The sequence below is a fragment of the Doryrhamphus excisus genome, chromosome 20 (genome assembly GCF_030265055.1).
Source record: "Doryrhamphus excisus isolate RoL2022-K1 chromosome 20, RoL_Dexc_1.0, whole genome shotgun sequence".
NCBI classification, from domain to species: Eukaryota; Metazoa; Chordata; class Actinopteri; order Syngnathiformes; family Syngnathidae; genus Doryrhamphus; species Doryrhamphus excisus.
The window spans coordinates 10,090,589-10,113,568 of NC_080485.1; the positions used below are offsets into that span (position 1 = coordinate 10,090,589).

The 22,980-nt window shown below is 39.1% G+C and overlaps 1 protein-coding gene across 1 annotated transcript; it reads left to right on the forward strand.

The window, feature by feature from the left end:
• The first annotated feature begins 13,110 nt into the window (after nt 1-13,110).
• On the forward strand, nt 13,111-15,413 carry LOC131108211 (homeobox protein Hox-D9b-like). The gene is made up of 2 exons (XM_058059075.1): nt 13,111-13,789; nt 15,169-15,413. Exons 1-2 carry the CDS (start codon nt 13,111-13,113, stop codon nt 15,411-15,413), a joined length of 924 nt encoding a protein of 307 aa, XP_057915058.1.
• The last annotated feature ends 7,567 nt before the right edge of the window (nt 15,414-22,980 follow it).

Here is a 22,980-nt window from a genome sequence, read left to right on the forward strand (position 1 = left end):
GTCCGCCATTTGCCTGCGTCTCTTGAAAGTGTCTGCACAGTTTGTGGCACTTGGTTCAAAGTCAATTTAGCTTGGATGGGGGATGTCGTTTATTGGACTTGGCAGTCTGTGTAAAAAAAAAAAAAAATACAAAAATAAAGAAGACAACAGAGGCCGTAAGCGGGCAGATGTCCAGGGTCGGCTATATAGTCCTGGACGCGCCTGGGCCTGCAAGCGTGCAAGGTGAGTGTAAAAAAATATATAGAAATACAAATATATACACTTTTAATACATGCAATTGATTATGAAGGAGCAAAATGTAACATTTTAGTTTAATTTTTTTAAAGAACCACACAAATTCTTATCTGTATATTATAATATGAACAAATGTAACAGTTATTGATTGTAAAAGTAGCATATGGAAGCGTAGGATTTAATAAGCTTTGCTTCTTCCTACTCCTTTTGGACATGTGGAACTGTGAACTGATTATGTGATGCATTCAATTGTAATCTGATGCATGTTCCAATGAAATAAAACCATTACCAAGATACGCAGGCTTATATTTAATTTTGAAAATAAAAACGCACCACGTAAATGTAGTGTATTATTACAGAAGCATCATTAATGCCAATGTTGTGTGTATATATATATATATTCTGGATATATACAATGAAACATTTTTTTTGAAAGACAGTAATTTTTCGTTCACTAACAAAGCTGCACCTTACAAATTTAATGTCCTTTTACGTCTTTATAAAAAAATATATATATAAATAGTCATTTATAGGCAGGTTATTATAGCAAGTGTTCTCCGCTATCCGGATGCTAGAAATGTAATAACGCTTAAATTAATGTGTCAAATACCTTAACATTTTCCACATTCGTTGTCGTTCTGAGGCTGAACGATTTAACAGTTTAAAACAGATCCGCTTTTGCATCGATTCGGGCCCAGTAGCACTGCGGGGAACCTCAGAAGAATGTCCACATCCAGTCCAGATCCCCGGATACATTATACTAACAAGGGAGAACTGTACTTTTTATTGCTTTTTATTGCTATGACAAACAGATGAGCCAATATGAAAATTCTGCATTGAGTAAAGGTAAAGTAAGGTAAGGTAAAACTTAAAAAAATATTTATTATTGTGCCTTAGTAGGGGGTAAAAATATGAAAATCTGTCATTTTTGTAGAGTAATAGACACACATACTGTGTAGAGTCCAAACCAAACATTTTAATGGAGGCCACAGTGTGTGTGTGTGTTGTGTGTGGTATAGGTTGTTAAACTTTAACAACAGTGTCCTGCTCAGGTAATGGCCCGTTGTACGTTTTAATGTTGTGTGATGACACCAGAAGCAGGTGAAGTAGTTAAAAAGCTTTGACCCTGCACGGTGATTTCATGTGTGCCTGACCTACAGTCCCCAAACGTCATTTGATCGGAATACCATCCAGGCCAAAAGCTTCTCCGAGTCAGCCAACCAAACCGTTACATCAGACAGCATATAATATTGCACAATCTGTTGGGTTTTGGTCCACAAAAAACTGCATTTGAACTTGCAAGTGACACCATATTGCACACCTGAGCAATAATAGTGCTGTCCAATCATTATCTTCATAGGCAACCTGGGAGGTGGGTGATCTAAGCACAGATTTAGACAATATTTAAGAAATAGTGTAAAAAAAAAGCTCAGGATCTTGGTAATGTTAATGGTTTAATTTCATTTGAACATGCATCAGATTACAATTGAATGCATCACATAATCAGTTCACAGTTCCACATGTCCAAAAGGAGTAGGAAGAAGCAAAGCTTATTAAATCCTACCCCTCCATCTGGTACTTTTACAATCAGTAACTGTTACATTTGTTCACTTCCTGCTTTCTATAATACATTTTAAGGGTTTTTTAATGTATTTATTTTATTTATTTATTTTTTTAATATTGCACCTCGTACTGAAGTACAAGATGATATGACCATCCAATGACATAATGTGTACCATAGTAAGTGTCAATATAGTGATATGTATAGCACATCATGACTGGTTCAAGACTCTTCATCCTTGTATTTAGCAAACATCAACTGCTTGTATTGTTTCTTGAATTGGCTCATCGTTGTGCATTGTTTGAGGGTCTTACTCAATCCATTCCATAGTTTGATTCCACATACTGAAATGCTATGGCTTTTTAACGTAGTCCTAGCATATAAGTGTTTCAAATGTAGTTCTTCCCTGAGATCATATTTCTCCTCTCTTGTAGAGAAGTATTGGATGACATTTTTAGGTAATTGGTTATTTTTAGCCTTATGCATTATTTTAGCTGTTTGAAGATGAACTATTTCAGCAAGTTTATTAAGTATTTGTGATTTTAGAAATAAGGAGTTAGTATGTTCTCTGTAGGCGGCATTATGAATTATCCTTACTGGCCTTTTTTGCAGTACATTTAGCGAGTGAAGATTGCTTTTATAGTTATTAGCCCATATTTCCACACAATAAGAAAGATATGGTAGAACCAGAGAGCAATAAAGAGTGTGGAGTGATTTCTGATTGAGAACAAATTTAGCTTTTTGCTTTGATCTTTAAGTTCAGCTAGTGATAAATGGGAGCAAATTCAACTGATATATATTGGGTATATTTACATGATAATTAATATCAGTCAGTCACTTCTAGTGACTTAAAAGCTATTTTCCACAGCATATAAAAGGAAATCATCTGTTCCAGGGTCAATCCATCATATAACAGCTTTATTAAGTGGACAGGTAATGTGTCAAGTCACATTTTCAACATTCGCACAAGTGTAAAAAGAAGCAAAGAACTGTTTACGGTGGAAAATGTTAACTTTGTTGTTGCATTAGCCGCCCTCGTATAGTAGGGTTGAGCTTTCCATGCAGCTAGCATCAGCATGTTGACTGAACAAGAAAGAGAACATCCTAGCATGCTGTAGTTTTTCCCTAATTAGCATCTGTGTGAGAATTGCGCACATTTCCCAGCGCGGACACCACGAGAAGTCGTAAAAAAACTGACAACCAGCTTTCCTGTAAGGATGATTTTGTCAGTCAACGAGTTGTCCGCATGATCATTTTTTAAACAGAAGCATGTCTTCCACGCATGATGTGTGTGTGTGTGTGTGGTAAATCCCCATTGCACATAAAGCGGTGTTTCTAATACATGTTATAAATCATAATGAGAAGACTAAGATGTACCTTCTTTGCTGTCAAATGACCACCTTGACTAAAGATGGTGATTTACTGCACGTACTATGTAGCTATGGCTATACTTTTTCTTTTAGAATTAGCTAACATTTGATTAGCTTGTCTGTTAAAACTGGTTATTTTCTACACCACAGCATTGAGCATGCAAATTCAGCTTTCACTAACAACACAACCTCCATTGCTGCTGTTAGCTACATGCTATAGTCATCCAAAGTGCATTCATTCAAAGTGCCAAAACCAACCCAATAGGTCAATATATGCTAAACTATGGCGGCACGGCATCAAGTGGTTAGCGCGCAGACCTCACAGCTAGGAGACCAGGGTTCGATTCCACCTTCGGCCATCTCTGTGTGGAGTTTGCATGTTCTCCCCTCCTCAGGAGGGTCGCGGGGGTGCTGGAGCCTATCCCAGCTGTCTTTTGGGCATGCGTGGGTTTTCTCCGGGTACTCCGGTTTCCTCCCACATTCCAAAAACATGCTAGGTTAATTGGCCACTCCAAATTGTCCATAGGTATGAATGTGAGTGTGAATGGTTGTTTGTCTATATGTGTCCTGTGATTGGCTGGCGACCAGTCCAGGGTGTACCCCGCCTCTCGCCCAAAGACAGCTGGGATAGGCTCCAGCACCCCCGCGACCCCCGTGAGGAAAAGCGGTAGAAAATGAATGAATGAATGCTAAACTATCTGACCAAAACATCTTAGCTTTGTCTTACAGGTGACAGTCATTTTGGATCACTTAGTTTACACAATGCTACAGTACACATATCGTTCTGTGGACTCAAGTTCCCAAAAGATTCAGTGTATTGGTGACTCAGTGTTGTGTTATTTGTACACAGTCTGAGTCCAACTGTGTTCATATTTTTATCGCAAAAAGCACCTGCCCCTCAATGACATCATCACCAGTTGATTCTGTAGTTCTTTGCCAATTAATACAGTTACACCCCTTTGTCTTTGCCTTTTAAATTGAGTACGGTTGAAAAATAATCCTCCATGAAACACACATACAGAAAGTTGCAAGTGCCAGTAATTTGATTAAAAGGATAGTTTGGATTTTTTTTACATGAAGATGTAGGACATCCTCATCAGCAGTGTAGTCAATTAACGGTGACTTACTTTGGACACCCATGATCTACATGCATGCTGCTGACTGAATGTTTAGTTCATCAGGACTCTTCAGGCACGCTGCATTTAGTGACACCTCTCAAGATGAACTTCAGGTTCGTTTGCTGTGCTTTTTCTTTGGCTTTTTTGTAACACCCAGTCATGTTATGAGAAGAGGAAGCACATTGACAGCACGATATGATGGGTCACAAACTCCAGCTGTGCCATGTTGTGTAAAAGAATCAATAAGAAGGCTATAACACATCGCAGGCCTTGTTAGAAGTAATTCCCGTAACATCGTGCCAACAATGAACAGACACTTGGCTTTAAAGAAAGGAAAACTCCCTTCCAACCATAAAATGTTGAGCAGAACCAAGATGAGCAGACGCCTTATTTCAGATTTACTGAAAATAAAAAAAAACTTTTTTTTGTCTCAAAGCTCCTGTTAGACTCATCTAGTCCTCAAATCCAAAGAGATCTGCTTTGGAAATCATGGAGATTTAGGAAGTCTTTTTCATATCAGGGCTGACTTTCCGACTAACAGACGACACAAAGGTACCAAAAGTAGAGCATCAGAGATGCTATCATCATCATCATGTTTGAAATAGCCAAACAATTCTCATTTTAAATGTCTTTAAGGATCTAAACCTAGAATCGTTCATTTAAGTCCAGATTGTGTGCCACTCGAAGTTTTATGGTGCACTAAAAAGATGGAATGTTTTCTCTTTGGCTTAAAGTTTAAAAAAAAAATCAAAGAAAGTTGAGATGGGGGGCTGTCCAAGCCTGGATTGTCATGGTCCTACAACTACAAAAACACTACAGTGCATTTATTTAATTACACCCTGTAGACACAATGTGGGCAGGCTCAAGGTCAAAGTCTTGTATGATTTTTCCAACCTTGACAACCACTTGTTTCCATGTGTAGGTGGAATTGCATCCTATACATATTTATTTGAACAATTTAATGACATAATTCAGGGAATGTGGTAAAAACAACAAGTTGAGACTTTAAATAGTCAGTTCGTTATGTATTACCCAGGCTATCATCCTCCACCGTCTGATTCGTGCCCCGTGCCCCCCGGTTCGGCTCTCAGTGCTGGACTGTGCGGGTATCGAGGCCTGAGCTACCCGGAGCATCCTCCTCCGGAGAGGTGGAGGATCACCCCTCATACACCTCCTTCTATCCACTTGCAGGGAGATTTGTACCGCCATTGTGGCCCCTTCCCGGAGACCACCATATCTGATCCCAGTCGGGGCTGTTTTGTGTACGGACGAACCGGCCTCAGCAACTCGGAACCGGGTTTGAATCAGCATGTACTCGCTCCGCAGTTACCGGAGAGATTGACAACGCTCGGCCCGGATTCGCGTGCCTTCCCCTGGGTAAGAGCCAAGGGATCACTGCAACAAAACGCGGAGGTGTCACCAGGGAGACAGCGAGGGAAACTGTGCGGTCCAGCCGCGTGTATGAGCGGGGACCACGGGGAGAGCAGCGAGGCCGGGAATGAGGACGAGGTGGAGGCGTATTCCTGCAGCAGAACCACGGGAGGGTTCGGTCACAGCCCGAGTGAGTGGAAGGAATAAATATTTTATAACATTACTTCATAAATGACAAAAAAAAAGGTGGGGACCTTTGGAGTAACTTTTTATGGTCATCATATTTGTACATGAAACATTATTGCGTCTAAATGGCTCAATAAAACGAATTGGGGGCTCAGTGGGGGTCATCACAGCAATTAATAAATCCACACAATAAGATCCTAACTGTACAGAGTGGATGTTTGGTGAAAGAAAATACTTTTATACAACTAAAAGAGCTGAAAAATATGTCTTCAATTAATTACATGTGGAAATTAATGTTACAGCATAATTTCAATATATTTTAAAAAAAGGTCAATACTGTAAGGTAAAAAAAATTATATATAGATATAATATGCTTTACTAAGCCAAAGACAAAAACAAATACATTTTATTTCAGGCTATCATAAGTTCCATGTAATATTTCAAGTTAATTCAACACAATTAAAAAAAACGCTTAAACTATATTAGGAAAGCAGGAAGTGAACAAATGTAACACACAATAAGAGCCACACAATAAGATCCTAACTGTACAGAGTGGATGTTTGGTGAAAGAAAATTACTTTTATACAACTAAAAGAGCTGAAAATAATAATTTCTTCAATTAATTAAATGTGGAAATTTACTCAAGTTGAAACAATATTTCAATATATTAAAAAAAAGGTCAATACTGCAAGGTAATATTTTTTTCTATATATAATATACTTTACTAAGCCAAAGACAAAACCAAATACATTTCATTTAAGGCTATCATAAGGTCCATGTAATATTTCAAGTTAATTAAACACAATAAAAATATTAGGAAAGCAGGAAGTGAACAAATGTAACAGTTACTGATTGTAAAAGTACCAGATGGAGGGGTAGGATTTAATAAGCTTTGCTTCTTCCTACTCCTTTTGGACATGTGGAACTGTGAACTGATTATGTGATGCATTCAATTGTAATCTGATGCATGTTCAAATGAAATAATACCATTACCATTATTTAAGTAAAAATAAATTAAAAACAGTATATTTTTTAATATTACATATAGTAATGGTCATGTTTTGGCGTAGGCTATATAAGGCAACAATGGTTTTGCATTAAAAGTCAGTCATGTCCCACTGTGGAGTCACTTTAATGTGACCTATAAAGACTAAATGTTGCGTATGTGTCCAAATATTGTGTTGTCATATTGTTTTAACGCCACAGGAAGAAGTAAGAAGCGTTGTCCTTACTCCAAGCAGCAGATCAGAGAGCTGGAGAAGGAGTTCCTCCTCAACATCTACATCAACAAGCAGAGACGTTTGCAGCTGTCTCATCTCCTGCACCTCACTGACCGGTGTGTGTGCGTATAACACAAGGCATGCATTTCCATATACACACTGCTGAGAAGATCATTTCCAAAGTTGTTTGTATGCAAACTTGCAGATTATTGCAGATGAAATTGCTTTTTTTTTAATACGCAAAAGGTTTCTTGTCTTCTTGTATTGGCACATAAATATGAATAGTAGGCATATTGCTGTTTGTATTGTATTCATCAGCATGATGTCTTGTGATGTTTATTATCTGACACCAAATCTAAATCTTTGAACACTGACATTTGCTTGGCATGTGAGGACACAGACGTAAAAAAAAAATTCCACATTAAAACGGCTGTCTTATTTTCAGTCAGATTGATGATTTTGTTTGTTTGCAGCCCAGAGCTAAATGAGCGTGTGCTTGTGTTGCTGTGCAGGCAGGTGAAGATCTGGTTCCAGAACAGAAGGATGAAGGCAAAGAAGCTGGAGAGAAAACGAGTGCAGTACTGCAATGGATTTGAACCGTATGCTCTCATGGAAAAATGATGACCGAGACTGGTAATATGCAGGAGCTGGTTAGTAATTATGCGCTTGCAGTCAAACCGCTAACTTCGGATGCGGAGGCCGTACAATTCGGGGTTGGATCAACATTTTTGAAATACTGTCAGGCACGGCATCACGTGAGACGTCAGACTGCCGCACAGCAGTAAAGCTGCAAATTTTGCTTTTTCTTTGGCTTTTTTGTGAGTTTTCAAATGTTCCAAAGAGAGAAATGATCCAAAACCAAATGCATTCTAAAAAGAATAAAATTGATAATTTTTTATATGTGCCCTGCGATTGGCTGGCGACCAGTTGGCTGGGATAGGCTCCAGCATACCCCCGCGACTCTAATGAGGATAATCGGCATAAAAAATGGATAAATGGAATTTATTCAGTGTTTATATATATTTTTTAATGTAAACATATATTACAATACTAATACTGCATTGCTTTTGGTCACTAGCACACTCTTTGCTCAGTTGTTCAATAAAGTTGAGCATACATTTTCACAGAATCCGCATTAATGCAGGGCAGGGGTGTCAGAACTTCCAGTGGGGGTTGCCTACATAAAATCCGGACCAGCTCAATGTTGGTGCACAAAACATAGCTTTGTGTTATTAACTAAAAGCTAACATATGTCATTATTTTTACAATATGTTAAGGGCCAATAAAAAAACAAGCCAAAAATCCCCCCCCTCCCTCTCCAGCCACACTTTGGACAGCCCTGGATAGAATACTTTTCTACTTCACAGAAAAGCATTAAGGACACTCTGGGAAATGACATAAATGACTGTTTTTTAATACATTAAATATATTTAACACTAATTGTTTGGCTGTGTCGTGTCTTAATAAATCCAAAGAGATGAAGAGAAAATCCCAAATATTTAAATGTATATATTACTTTTAGGGATGTCCGATAATTATCGGCCCAATATTAGCATAAAAATGCAATATTGGCATCAGATTTTTTTCTGTACACAATATGCTGTACACAACACTAAAGGGCATTAAAGGAATAAATAAAGTGAAGAAACAAGGGTGGTCTAATATTTTTTCCCATGATTGTATGTGTCCAGTCCACCACAGGATATATTATATGTCATGTTACACATATAAGTATCGGCTGACATCGGTATCGGAAATTGAGAGTTGGACAATATCAGCATATAGGTTTTCTGCAAAAAAGCCAATATGAGACATTCTTTTTTTTTATTTTTCTTTTTTCTTTCTTTTATCTTTTTTCTTTTTTCTCTCTTTTTCCTTTTTTCTTTTTTCTTTTTTTCTCTTTTGTTCTTTTCGATGGATGGATGGATGGTAATATTATGACCAAAAAAAACTAATTTTTGGAATATTAGGTTTGGGAAAAAGCAAATAAAGTCATAAAATTATAGAAATTATGACAAAATATTCCACCCATTTTCTATATCGGTTATCCTCATTAGTGTTGTAGGGGTATGCTGGAACCTATCCCAGCTGACTTCTGGTCACCAGCCAATCACAGGACACATACAGGCACACAATATGGGACATTCCTAATGATTTTTCATGATATAGCAGGTTAAATTTAAAGACGCTGAGCATGTTAAAACTTACTGCACGATACATTTGACCTGATGGCCTCGATTTTTCTGTTTGATTTCTCCTTCACATGCATAACTAGAAGATTTGAAAGAACACACATTTGCATACACTGCTATCGATGTGGTACATTTACCAACAATACAAATAGTGCAAATGCCAAAGTACAAATTGAACTAAAACATCAAATTATTGCCTAATGTTGCCAAACTACGTTTCTTTAAGGATGTTCTGGAGCCAACAACAAAACAAAATCTCCTCATTTTGTGTGTGTGTGTGTATGTCTTTGTGTCTATTCCACAGCAGCAACAAAGTCCAAGTCTGAAACTTGAACCGCACAGCCACCATTTCCTACACCTAATCACTTTTATTGGCGCAATACACCCTCACACTCTGTGTCTGCTCCTGACACACACACACACACTTACACACACACACACACACACACTTACACACACATGAAAGAGGAGATTGTGTTTCAAATGAGCGGCAATAAAGTGCAGGAGCAGCCTGTTCATCTGTGTGGGCCAACACTGATACACTTTATTGTGCATTACTGGCTCATTGTCATTGGTCAACCTTAAACTATTTAAAAAGAAATCAGCGGTCTTAGTTGTCTGAAGTGGACGTGATAAGGTTTCTATTTGAGATAAGAGTCATATTTGCATATAGCAATATTGCGATAGCAGCATATGTGATTAAAACATGCCTATCAGGTCACATTGGTGTATGACTTATTTCTCTGCGGCATATAGATGACGCGGGGAGGTCATCAAGGACAGTAGTGACACCGGCTCAGATGGAAGGTCTGGCCAGCAGACACGAGTTTGCCTTTTGTCTGCCAGAGGTGGCATATCTTAGATTTTTGTTGGGAGAGAAGAAGAAGGACGGGATTAGAAACGAGCAGATTGGAGGAACGGCCCAAGTTAGACGTCTGCATGGGAGACAAGGTCAGAGAGGCCAGACTGAGACGGTGTAGCCATGTAAGGAGGAGGGATTGGTTGATTATATTGGTAGAAGGATGCCGGGAATGGGGGGCTGTCACGGAGGAGGAGAAGGGACGTGGTTACGGAGGATGGGAACCTGATGCAAATGTGGCAGCCACTAATGAGACAAACCCAAACTACTGTGCTGTGAAGCAGTTATATTGTTTTTTATAAGGACAACAAATTTTGTCATATTATTGAATACCGATTAGAATTATACTTCTAAGGACCAGAATTAATAACTAAATGTATTAGGTTTGACTGTTGGCATGGTTGCCATAGTAACAATAACACAGTGGAAGCTCCAAGGTCAGACAAAATCCTTTCAAAGATGCTGTAAGTAAATGTAAGTAGCAATTATCTGTTCCAGGGTCAAACTGCACCTATCATACTACCTTTACTACCATTCCCATACATTCATTAAAAACGTAATATTGATCCGTAAACGAGCGGCACGGTGGTCTAGTGGTTAGCGCGCAGACCTCACAGCTAGGAGACAAGCGTTCAATTCCACCCTCGGACATCTCTGTGTGGAATTTGCATGTTCTCCCCCGTGCATGCTTGGGTTTTCTCCCACATTCCAAAAACATGCTAGGTTAATTGGCGACTCCAAATTGTCCATATAGGTATGAATGTGAGTGTGAATGGTTGTTTGTCTATATGTGCCCTGTGATTGGCTGGCGACCAGTCCAGGGTGTACCCCGCCTCTCACCCGATTATTGCTATGAAAACTGTTGCTACTGTTTCATTTAATTCTTGGATTTAGTGTTTTATTACGTGTTCTGTGTACAATGTGAGTGTAGGATCTGAGTTACACCAAAACTTGACGTACATCCCAGAGAAACGGAACTCGTACATAAACCGGGGACAAACTGTGGTAGTAAATTTTATTTTCTTTACATGAATTTCTATTTCTGGTTATCCCTGGATGTATGGGCACATTTTTTCCGAAAGAAAAAACACACCATTTAGAGGTATTCAACTTAAAATAATACTAACATCACAACTAGGCTAGCACTGCTGCTCATTCATTCATTTTCTACCGCTTATCCTCATGAGGGTCGCGGGGGTGCTGGAGCCTATCCCAGCTGTCTTCGGGCAAGAGGCGGGGTACACCCTGGACTGGTGGCCAGCCAATCACAGGGCACATATAGACAAACAACCATTCACACTCACATTTGGAGTCGCCAATTAACCTAGCATGTTTTTGGAATGTGGGAGGAAACCGGAGTACCCGGAGAAAACCCACGCATGCACGGGGAGAACATGCAAACTTCACACAGAGATGGCCGAGGAATTGAATTGAATTCTCCTAGCTGTGTGGTCTGCACGCTAACCACTCGACCGCCGTGCAGCCCACTGCTGCTCATAATAATAGTATTTAAAATGTACTACCACTGATGGTACTATGACAGCTTTAAAAAATGAAAGGTAATCAACTCTAACCCTGATGCATCTTCCTCTGTGGTGATGGAGCAGCTGGAGGTTTCTCTGTGACAGCGCCACCTGGAGGCAGCAGAGTAGCTATTAGCCCTCCTGGGCGCACCCGAGCCAAACAACATTTTAGGAGCTGATTAATGTGTTCCTCTCTTTAATCTCAGACCTTCTGCCGGGGTTTATTCTGGCCCGATAAAGCACTGAGGACATTTAGGAGGTGAAATACGGCCGCTCTGAAGTGTTGGCTGCATGCAAGCTGCTAAATACGCGTGTTTGTTTTTTTTTAAGTCTGCAGCCGGAAAAAAACTTGTGGTTATATGCAATACATTTATAAGGATGTGCAGGGTGCAGGACAAGTTATGAGATTTTGGGTCACACTGTGACACTTTATACTCCAGTCAATAGGGGGCGCCGTTACAGCTGTATGTCATTTCAAATTCTCATTAATTATATAGCCTGATTTTAAAAAAGATGTGTTGGACAATTTAGTAATGAGTATATTTGAAATCCTGTCAACACTGGATGCATATTTTTAAGTTACACTAAGAAAATAAGCATTATATTGTGAATTAATACAAGTAACCATATTTTACATTTAAAATAAAATTCAAGTAAGCATACCAAACATGTAAATATCGAGTTAATATTTCATAAACACAATGTATAGGCGAAATTGAGTTGAAAATATGTTTAAATGTCAGAAAAAAATCTTCTTATAGTGAAGGAATGTGCAAAAATATCAAGGCCACATGCAAAGCTATATGAATCTTAAAATGAAAGCACATTAAGCCAACCATTTTCATTGCCTTATTTGGGTTTAAATTGCTTTTTATGGACATTATATTGGACAAGAAGATGAATGTGTTCATGGAAAAGCAGGGAATAATAATAATATAGAATATAAATACAATGGAGGATTTTGTTGGTCATTTGTATGTAAAAATAAAAATGAAAAAAAATGTTTTTTCACCCATTACCAAAAATGCTAGTCATTCACTTTTTCTTAATGAAAAGGCAACATTCAAATGTACTTGTATGAATTTTGATACACACACACACGCACGCACACGCAGGCAAGCACACACGTGCGCGCGCACACACAGATACTTGTTAGTGGGCTTGTAAATGTCTCTGCTATTTCATTCAGCCTGTAAAACAGTTTTTTTTTCTGCAACATCTTGCACGTCCATCTGGCATATGAGGCCTCCTATCACATTTGTGAGCACAAAAGAATGATTTGATTTATTTGCTCGGCCGGGTAAATACAGTGCAACCATGTGATCCCCAGCATAACCAATAGGCAGCTGAGGAGAAGGTACGGGCAGGAAAAAAAATTACTACCATTTTAGGGGAGGATGGAAGCCACTATACTGACCCATCTAAGGTTTTACAGTCGCCTTTAAGTGTCTTTTTTATTGAAATAATAAAATAAACATGTCGCTAACAAATTATTATTCCATGATGGGGCTGCAGACCGAGGAGGCGTACGGTGCACATTTCCTCACCGCAGGCTTGCAGGCGTCGACGGCGGGCTGCGCAAAGCCATCCCGCGGCGCGGAGGAGGAGGGGACCCCCGGCTCACACATTCCGGATTTTTCCCATTTCCCCAACAAACCGACGAGCTTAAACGGCTTCTCTCCTTGGACTAACACTCCTCCGGCTCCCTCGCCTTCTTCCCCGCCGCTGCAGGCCGCCCCGGGCGCTCCCATCCCGGGGCTTTTCCATCCACATCACCTCCTCAGCCACCACCAGCAGCACCTCCAGCCCCAGCAGCCCTACTACGCCCCGCAACCGCACGCTGATCACCTCGCCTCGGCCTCGGAGAGCAGATTCGTCCGCTGCTGGGAAGGCCCTACTTCCACCTCGGAGGGCAGCTTCCCCGGGTGCCTCCCGGCTGCTCAGGGCTGCCCCTCCAACCCGAGCACAAGGTTCGAGGCGGTAAAGCCGGAGAGCTCGCCGCCCTCGCACGGGAGCCCCGGAGAGGACTCCAGCTTCGCCAGCCCGGGCGAGGTGGTCCTCGAGCGGCTGGGAACCGCCGAGGAGCTGCGGAGGAAGCCGGAACCCAAAAAGGAGGATGACGACGAGAAGAGGAAAGCCCAACCGGCAGATCCAGGTAAAGATGCAGGTTCGGAACCATGAAACCATGAACCAGTGGCAGGCCTGAGTGCATGAGTGTGTGTGTGTGTGTGTGTGTGAGTGCAAGAATGTGACCATATGCAAGTAAGTGTGTGAGACTTTTATTGGCCTATAAATGTCCTCTAGGCCTAAACGACAATGTATAAAACTTTATTGTCCATTAAAATAATTAGAAGGACTTTGCTGTTATTTAGCCATTTGCGACTTCAGCGCCAACACAGGTATGTTTACTCTGCACATTAAAAACCTTTTAACACACACACACACACACGTTATTAGGTACACTTGCACGTCCCAGCATGTATAATTCTTCCTTTACATAACATAATAATGCTCTTTAGTTTGAATTAATGGGGCTGTAGTTTACATACTGCATCATAATTGTTTCTAATATTTGTGGTTAACGCAATGCACTTCAAAAGTCAGCATTATCATCTTTGTGTATGCACCTTGGGGGGAGGGGGGTCATTAAGAAGTGTCCAGTGAGTTTTTTTATTATGGTTTATGAATATTGAACTAAACATCAAGCTTTTAACAGTAAAAAAACAAATATAATAGGTGCCGGAATATGTAATAGAAAAAAAATTACACTGCAGGCCTTAAAAGTAATGATGGGGTGGGATAAATATATAGAGTATGAATATTGAAATTAAATAAAATATTGTAATAATACAGCTCACTCAAATACATAAAATAAAAATGCAATACACGTTAGCTATTAGGAGTATTATATTAGGAGTATTATAAGTGAGATGTCAGATGTGCATGTTAAGTGACCGCACAAAAAGAATGAAATGTCAAGCTCGTCAGTGCTAAATTAAAATAAAAAGTGTGTGTGTGTGTGTGAGGGAGGGTGTGGAAGGGTGTATTAAAAATAGCAAGCACCTCCAGTTAGCTGGTGGTGGTAGAGTGTGAAACAAGAGCCACATACTTGTTGCTCCCTCCTGGCTTGCTGGAGGTCCACATGCAGTATTTTTACACCATCTTTTCCAAGAGGCCAATAAAACATTGCTAGTGAGCGTTTTGGATATCTCTCCCCAAGTGCACTTTTTTTTTTAACAATGAAGCCGAGCACTGCCAGAATCCTTCAGATTTACTAGTGACTATAACGCTACTTCCTAAGAAAAACCTGACAAGATGTTTTGGACCGGGAAGCAAAGAAAAGCTAAAAAAAAGTTTAAGCAACATAAAAATAAATAGATTGAACACAGATAATGTTTCCGTATCTACACTCAAAAGCCAAAACATCATAAAACGTCTTCCACGGGAATGTTTTCCCGTGGCAGGATCGTATTGAGGGAATGTAAATGTTTTGGTGAGCGTCTCCAAGTGACCGTGAGTCTTTTCATGCTGCAGAGAACCCCTCGGCCAGCTGGATCCACGCCAAATCCACCCGCAAGAAAAGGTGCCCGTACACCAAGCACCAGACCCTGGAGCTGGAGAAGGAGTTCCTCTACAATATGTATCTGACACGGGACCGCCGCTTGGAGGTGGCGAGACTCTTGAACCTGACCGAACGACAGGTCAAAATCTGGTTCCAGAACAGACGCATGAAGATGAAGAAGCTGATGATCCGGGAGAGAAGGAGCATCAGTGAATAGTGGACTTCCATGATGGCCTGGGGGGGGTTTGGTTGGGTACTGCTGGGAGGCACCTTTACAAGGTAAAGGGACATAAGCTGGTGTTGGTCTCTCTGGAGGAGATCTTCTCAAAAAAAAAAAAAAAAGGAACATTTTTGGGAATTTTTTTTGTCAAATCCTCCCTTTGCAAGCTGAAGAGACATTAGCTTGACTTTTAAGTACAAGTAACAATAAGAACTGCAAAGACACGCTAGCTGTTTTACATGCACTGTGTGTGCCAAACATCCACACTACTTGAGTCCACATGAATGCAAACCACGTTTTCTGCCTCGTCGTCACGTTAGAGGACGCTGTCATTCATTAGCATGTTCTCAAGAGAATTTAGTAGGATCACTGAAAGTTAATAGCAAAGACACGTGTTTGGATGGGTTACTTGAAAGAACTTTGTTGTCCGATGTACCGCATATCAACCCCCTACACCGGTAGCATTACTGGGTTTGAACGTGTGTACAAATAGGGCTATTTATGAAAATAGTACTTTTGGTGTAGGTTCCTACTAAATTCTCAGGAGACAAATTGTCATTGCTAGCTTGTTTTCACCAGAATTTATACGTGAGGTAGTAATAATGTATTATAATCAGTAGAAGTTTGGAAAAAAAAAAAAAAACCTGTTGTGGCTTTTTGTTTTTGAGCAAAAATATGCCCAAAGCGGTTTGAAATAATGGCAAAATTACATACAAACGGCATGTCGCCATGTCTGTGGAATGTATTGTGGAAGTCACCACAGGGGAAAAACGATCCATGTCGGGAATATCATTTAGTGTTTGGGCTTTATTGCCTATATACCTCAACGTCTGTTCTCACCGGAAAATTAGGATGTAAAGTTGTTCTTGTCATAAGTAGAAAATGTATTAGAAAGTGTTAGGTTAGGAAATAAGATGCCCGAAGCGTCGGCCATGTTTGTGGAATGTATTTTGGCAGTTGCTAGCTGCTGGAAAATGACAGTTATGAACATATCATGCTCAACACAACATATTGCATCATAACGAGTAGACAACTTACTCGAAAAGGTGTCATGTTAAACGTTAGGAACTAATGTGTCCTGTTAAGTGCGAGTAATGACGTCTAAATGTTACATTTCTGTGGCAAAATGCTCCTTTAGTGCTGAACTTTTTGTTTACTAAATTCCCGTGGGGACACGCTAGCCCGTAGACTATGATGTCATGACCCGTCTGTCAAGTACAGTCGTGGATTTATTTAGAAAATGCACAGGAAAAGCAACCAAAACATGTTGGAACTGAACGCATAGATGCTGACGAGTGTTGGTTTGTAATGAAATTGACGGAATGTGTAAATACTGACCATCTTAAATGAAATTTGCATGTGTGATATTTGGTATTGAGACAGAAAGGGCATATTCTCACACATGTGCACAGCAGCGACGAGTCCAATTTATGCAACAACTGAGCTGGTTGACTCCACCATGAACAGTAACAGTAATGGTCGGTGTGTTTGTTTTCACGCTCTTTTTATCCCCCCCTCCGGTGGACTTCTTGTACATGTAGGGCTACTACGAGCTAAAAAGGTACGACTGACGGACTTCAATGCAAGGAGGCAGCCGTGATGGAAAATACCTCATAGTGTTAGCATGTTGCATAAAGCTAGTGTAAAAATGTTTGGTGAATATTTAACACACAGACTTAAAAAGCTGGTTTGTCTTAGTGTATGCTTTTATTTTGAAATCATGCAAGGGGAAAACTTTGATTTATATGTTGAGATTCTGATATTCAGACAAGTTTCTGTAGATCTTTTTAGATTGAGTTCTGAGTGATGAGCAGATATTCCATCGGAATATCGGAACTCCAACATATATTCAATAAGAAGACAAAATGAACCTACGCGAGCTTTGAATGGATGTGTTAACAGGCCAGCTATTGAGGGTGTTATTATTTATTTTAAAACACAAGCACCATCTTTGCCTAAAGCCAAACCACACTTTTGTGACCCTAAAACCAAACCAATGTTGACAACCAAGTTTTTAACAGCGTTTGTGGTTTTGCAGTTTAGTAGTTTGGGAAAGTCTAGGTCTAGGTCTATCAGGCTGTCATGTGATCTCCGCAAAACATTTCCCGGTCTTGAGAAAATTATTCCTTTCCTTTGAATGACTGTTATAATAATTAGAATTTAAAAAGTCTCGTTTTATAAGATGCATGTATAATCTGTGTTGTTGTTGTCATTGACTGTATATTTGTTGTTTGCCTACACACACACACACACACACATAAACACACAGGTTGCTGGGTGTCAGCTCACACAATGACGACACAGCTTTTTCTTTGCTGCAGACAATATGAATGTCGCCGCTTCTTTTTGGGGTTCATTTTTTGTTACACAAGTCAAAACAATGGACGATGTGAGCTTCCAGTGGAATGCCTGTGACACAGTTGGAGCCCAGATGTCATGAAATTTCGCTTTTGTCTGCTCCTTTGGACTTTTTGTTTTTTTTTCCCCCAGTCCCGATGAAATAAAAGATGCATTACAACTTCATTGTTCAATATGCATTTTCAAATACTATTAAAAACTGTATTTCCTCAAGTAGTAGCTCAAGATGTGTTTATTTACTCAACTGCAGAGAGTACCAGACGCGTATGTAAAGTCTGGGCTCAAAGCTCATGTTAACTCATTCGCTCCCAAAGTCGGATTTTTACGGCTTTTATGGGGTTTTTTTTGAGGCCACAAAGAAGTGATGATGCAACACAAGGTAGCAGAAGTGCATTTTATAAGAACTCTGCCTGCATTTCTCCCATTGAAATAGATGCTACACAGCAACCAGGAAGTGAAAAGGAAGGAGGTTAGAAATCGAAGGCAAATTTTGTGCATCCACACACACATTTCAGTTACAAATGGGAAAATTGTAAATACTTCATGGCTATATTTGTAAAAAAAAGAACATGTTATTTTCATGTATTTTGTGTTGTTCATGTTGTGGCATATTTGTATATTTGTTTTGGCTAAATTTGTATCAATGTGAAAGTTATGCTTGAAATGTATCTTTTCACAAAAAGCTGTTTTTCTCCCCTTTTTCTGTTGGGAACTGATATGTTGCTGATAAAATACTTCAGTTTGTGATACAAGCATGAAATTTGGGTCACTAAAGCCTTCTGTGTTAAAAAAAACAAAAACAAAAAAACAATCTGGGTGTCTAGTCAAAACTACAAAGATGGCCGCCAGATGTTTGGATTTCTGCCGTACACCATTGTACAAAAAAACATACACATGTTGGAATTATTTGTTTTTGGGGGGGACATTTGCATTTGGAACGCCATGTCAAAACAGGAGTGGATGTTTAACTACTTGGGACACTAAATTTAAACACTGCAACTAGTACTAGTCTTCTGATGTACACAAAGTAAAGCTAGGTACAGCATCAGACAATTAGCCGACACCGAACCCCAAAGCAGTGAAGTCACCAGTATGGTTATGTAAATATTAGGGATGCTCTGATAGATCGGCCACCGATTAGTATCAGGACATGAACGTGAAAATGCGCTGTGTCATGTCGGGTTGATGACACCCGTAATGAGCCGCGAGAATCAACACTAGTCTGTAAAACCTTAGCTTGACACAGGCTACGCTAATCCATACCAGTTTGTTTGATCCCTCCCTATAGGTGTATGACTTCTCTTGCATCTTTCTATACAGGCGTTGCCTTGCTGTCTGCAGACTAGCTAGTGATGCAATGCGGTGAGTTTGGGGCTAGTTTTTTTTTCCCATAGGGAAATGGATATCACATTCATGAGCTACATACTAACTTTTTCCAAGTGTCTATTACTGTCATTATACATTATATGGTAATGGTTTTATTTCATTTGAACATGCATCAGATTGCAATTGAATGCATCACATAATCAGTTCACAGTTCCACATGTCCGAAAGGAGTAGGAAGAAGCAAAGCTTATTAAATCCTACCCCTCCATCTGGTACTTTTACAATCAGTAACTGTTACATTTGTTCACTTCCTGCTTTCCTAATATAGTTTTAGTTTGTCCTTGTACTTGTGTACTACTTGCCCGTGGCCCTTTAAATTGTCTAGTTAGCATTCATCCTAAATAAATGGAAAAATGTACAGTTAATGTGATCTGTATCAGTCGATCTCACTTATACAGTATCAGAAATGGCAGCTTAACAATCTTAACTAAAATACTAAATACTAAATATACATGTAAATATATACATAAAATTACAAATGTACTAAACCACCACTTAGATTGTGCACAGACATAGACTGAAAATTTGACAGTTATTCCAGGAACAACTAGTACATTAAAAAAAAAAAATTCTGTGACTAGTGAATGCGGTTTGTGGGGACCATCAAAAATGAGGGATAACAGATGAGTTACTTAAACGTGTAACCGGCTAACATCTACTGTTTCTAATCATAACTTTATTTATACAGCCCTTTAACCACAACCAGTTACAAACAAAGGCGTGTACGCCAAAATAAATCAAAGTAAACGTAGACATTACAGAATGATATAATAATATGATGTCAGTGCAACATGGCGTCGCCCTGTGTGGCTATACGGCACCACTAGCTTTGACTTCAAACTTGCAGCAAGTCTAACACGTTACTGGAATTACATCAAGCAAACAGCGTGGATTATTTAGACACTGTTTAAAGAAATCCCTTCTCCGACAACAAGCCGGGAAGACACTCGAGCCCCGTGGAGGCGCTTTAGTTGTAGCACTAGCCTGACACCCAAGCTAAAGGCTGGACCGTGACTCCGGATTCCATTTGTACATCAATCATCTTTCATTATCATTCATTAGTGGCGAGTACCTGTATGTTTTCTTATTTAAATATGATTAATAAATGTGTCACAAGTGAACTCTAGGGATTCTATGACTGACAAGAGGTCTCTCTGTATTGTTTTATGGAACGCTGTTATTCTTCATTTTTATTTATCCTATTTATTATGACAAGAAACAAGAAATGTCACATTTTAATCTTGACGCAAAATCTTATAACACCGCTGTTTATTTGACAAGAAACTATTTCTGATACAGTCATGTGTCTACTAAGTAAACAAAAACATTGCAGTACAATCTTTGGCTATAGGACGCTAGCAATTGTGCCAGAACCTGAAAACCCGCTTCCCGTTTTGGAACATTTGGCCTTCTGAATGAAAAATATAAACGAACAATGTGGGTAAGATGAAAGCAGTGGAACGGGGAGTAGAAGAATTCCGACTGCTGATGGATAAAATGGTATATTGGAACGCTATGCTTCCAAAAAGTAGGCGATACCAAAATCTACGGAACCATTTGATGTGGGATGTTGTGAGCTCCCAGTGGAATTTATCACATGAGGTCCGCAGAATAGGAAGGTATAGTATATCATTACATATTACAATATATTTATACTACTATATAGTAGTGCAGTATTTATTCCCCAGCAGACTCCTCCAGTTCCGTTCCCACAGTAAACACGACTTGACTTCATTCTACAATGCCTCAACCTGTCTGTAAAATATAATTCAGAACATTATTGTGCTGTACTGATTTACCATATTCTATATACACTATGTATATGCAAATCTTGTTTATTTTATATTATTTTTATTCGATTATATCCTATTCATATTGCATTTCATTTTATTTAATGCAATGCATTTTCTTCTACAATTGAGCTACTGTAACGCACTTTCCCTTGCGGGTCAATAAAGTGTAAGTCCAAGATATACTATATGTATAACAAAATCACTGCAGTTAAATTAATACAAAGTATATTTCCACTGCATTAAAAAAAATATATCATGACTATTTATAGTGTTTATGTTGATGTGCACATATAAAGGTGTATGCATGTGGATCTAAGATACACTTTCTTCCTGCTTGTTTTGTCAAAATATGTGCAGCCATCTCCTCACGCCTCCCATTTATGGCCGCCATATAAGTGCGGGGCGCTCATCCTCCTGCAGGGTCATAAAGCAACAGCATGCATTTGGAGAATAAACGTGACTTTCCCCCCCTCTCTCTCTCTCTCATGCTCCCGTCACACACACACACACACACACACACACACACACACACACACACTAAAAAAGACGCTGCAGCTAAAACACAGAGAGAGAAAGGAACCATAAAGCAATTAAGGCCAGACAGTCTCGGTGACTATATGGTTTTATTGGACATCCTTTTCCTGCCTCGACTGCAGAGAGAAATGTTAAAGTCATTGTCTGCGGGGGGGAGGTAGGAGGGGGGGCGACTACGACGGCCTCGAACCTCGGTGCAAATGCAGGAGACCACAAAAGGAGTCAGGAAGCACAGCAAAAACATGTCATTGCGCGTACAGGCATGATGACCAACAGCACCTTTTAAGGTTTTTATGGAGATTAAATAACGACGAAATATTAAACATGCAATATACAATTTTTTTCTACTGTCTTTTAGTCCTTTTTACTATGTTTATTTCTTAACTCGAAGTATAATACCATTTATTTTCACTGGAAACGTAAATGCAAATTGCCCTTATGTATAATATCATAATATTATTTCATCCTTTTTTTGTTTCGTGTGACTTTTTAAAGAAATTGGCGTTTTTGCTTTGATTTTCAAATTATGTGTTAAATTGAAGTAAAATATAACTAAATAAATTATTCAATTTATCGCAATTCACATTCATTGTATCTTTTTTTAAATAAATACATATCTATTTTTGTATGACTATAATAACTCTTAAAAGTATGTTTTTTTTTAACTTTAGTTTTTTCCACTGGTCACCTTTAGGCCTGATTCATTTCTGTGCGACACACAAACTAAAAAATAAACCAGTCTGAGGTCATTATCGTTATAAAAAAAAAATTAATGAACAAAACGACAAGATTTATTCACACTGTTATAATTAAATATATTGTATTTCATACACAAAAGAACGTGATGATTTTAGCATTGAAATAACGTTTTTTACACATAAATAAATACAGACAAGTCACATTTGAGCCTATATAAGAACTGTCAAATAGAATTGTATATACAGCATATGAATATTTTTTTATCCTTTGCCAGAGGTGAAAATCAAAATGACAGCAATTGTAAAGCCTCTCAATTGAAAAAAAAAAAAAACCCTGAATGGATTACATTTTAGACGCTGTCATAAAATGAAAGGAACACACTATATGAGTGCATTAATAGTACGAACACGGGAGTTGTTAATCTGCTGCAGAAATTAAATAGAAAAGTACAGCGTTCAAGTTATTGCCCGTAATTAAAAGTTGTCTCCCGGCACACTTTTCTGCAATAATTCACCAAATAAATGATGTAGCAGTATTTTATTCAATAGTGGTACACAGGTATATGTATTGACAAGCTGGGAATGGTCCTATTTCCGTTATTTTTATCGAATAAGAGTGAAATCACAAAGCCAAAACTAATTAAAAACAGGTAGTTTTATTATGTTCATAGAGTGGGGGAAAAATATGACTGGATTATTTCTGGTTGGCGTTTTTTTTTTTTTTTTTTTTTACATGATGTGGTTGGAATGTTTGTGTAGTGTCAAATTGTGGCCGCTGGGTGGGGGTGTTGCCTT

What these genes read in the sequence shown, in the direction of transcription:
- LOC131108211 (XM_058059075.1), top strand. Translation starts at nt 13,111, where the DNA reads ATGTCGCTAACAAATTATTATTCCATGATGGGGCTGCAGACCGAGGAG. An exon ending in AGCCCAACCGGCAGATCCAG is followed by an intron (nt 13,790 to 15,168) that starts GTAAAGATGCAG and finishes TTCATGCTGCAG; the next exon opens with AGAACCCCTCGGCCAGCTGG.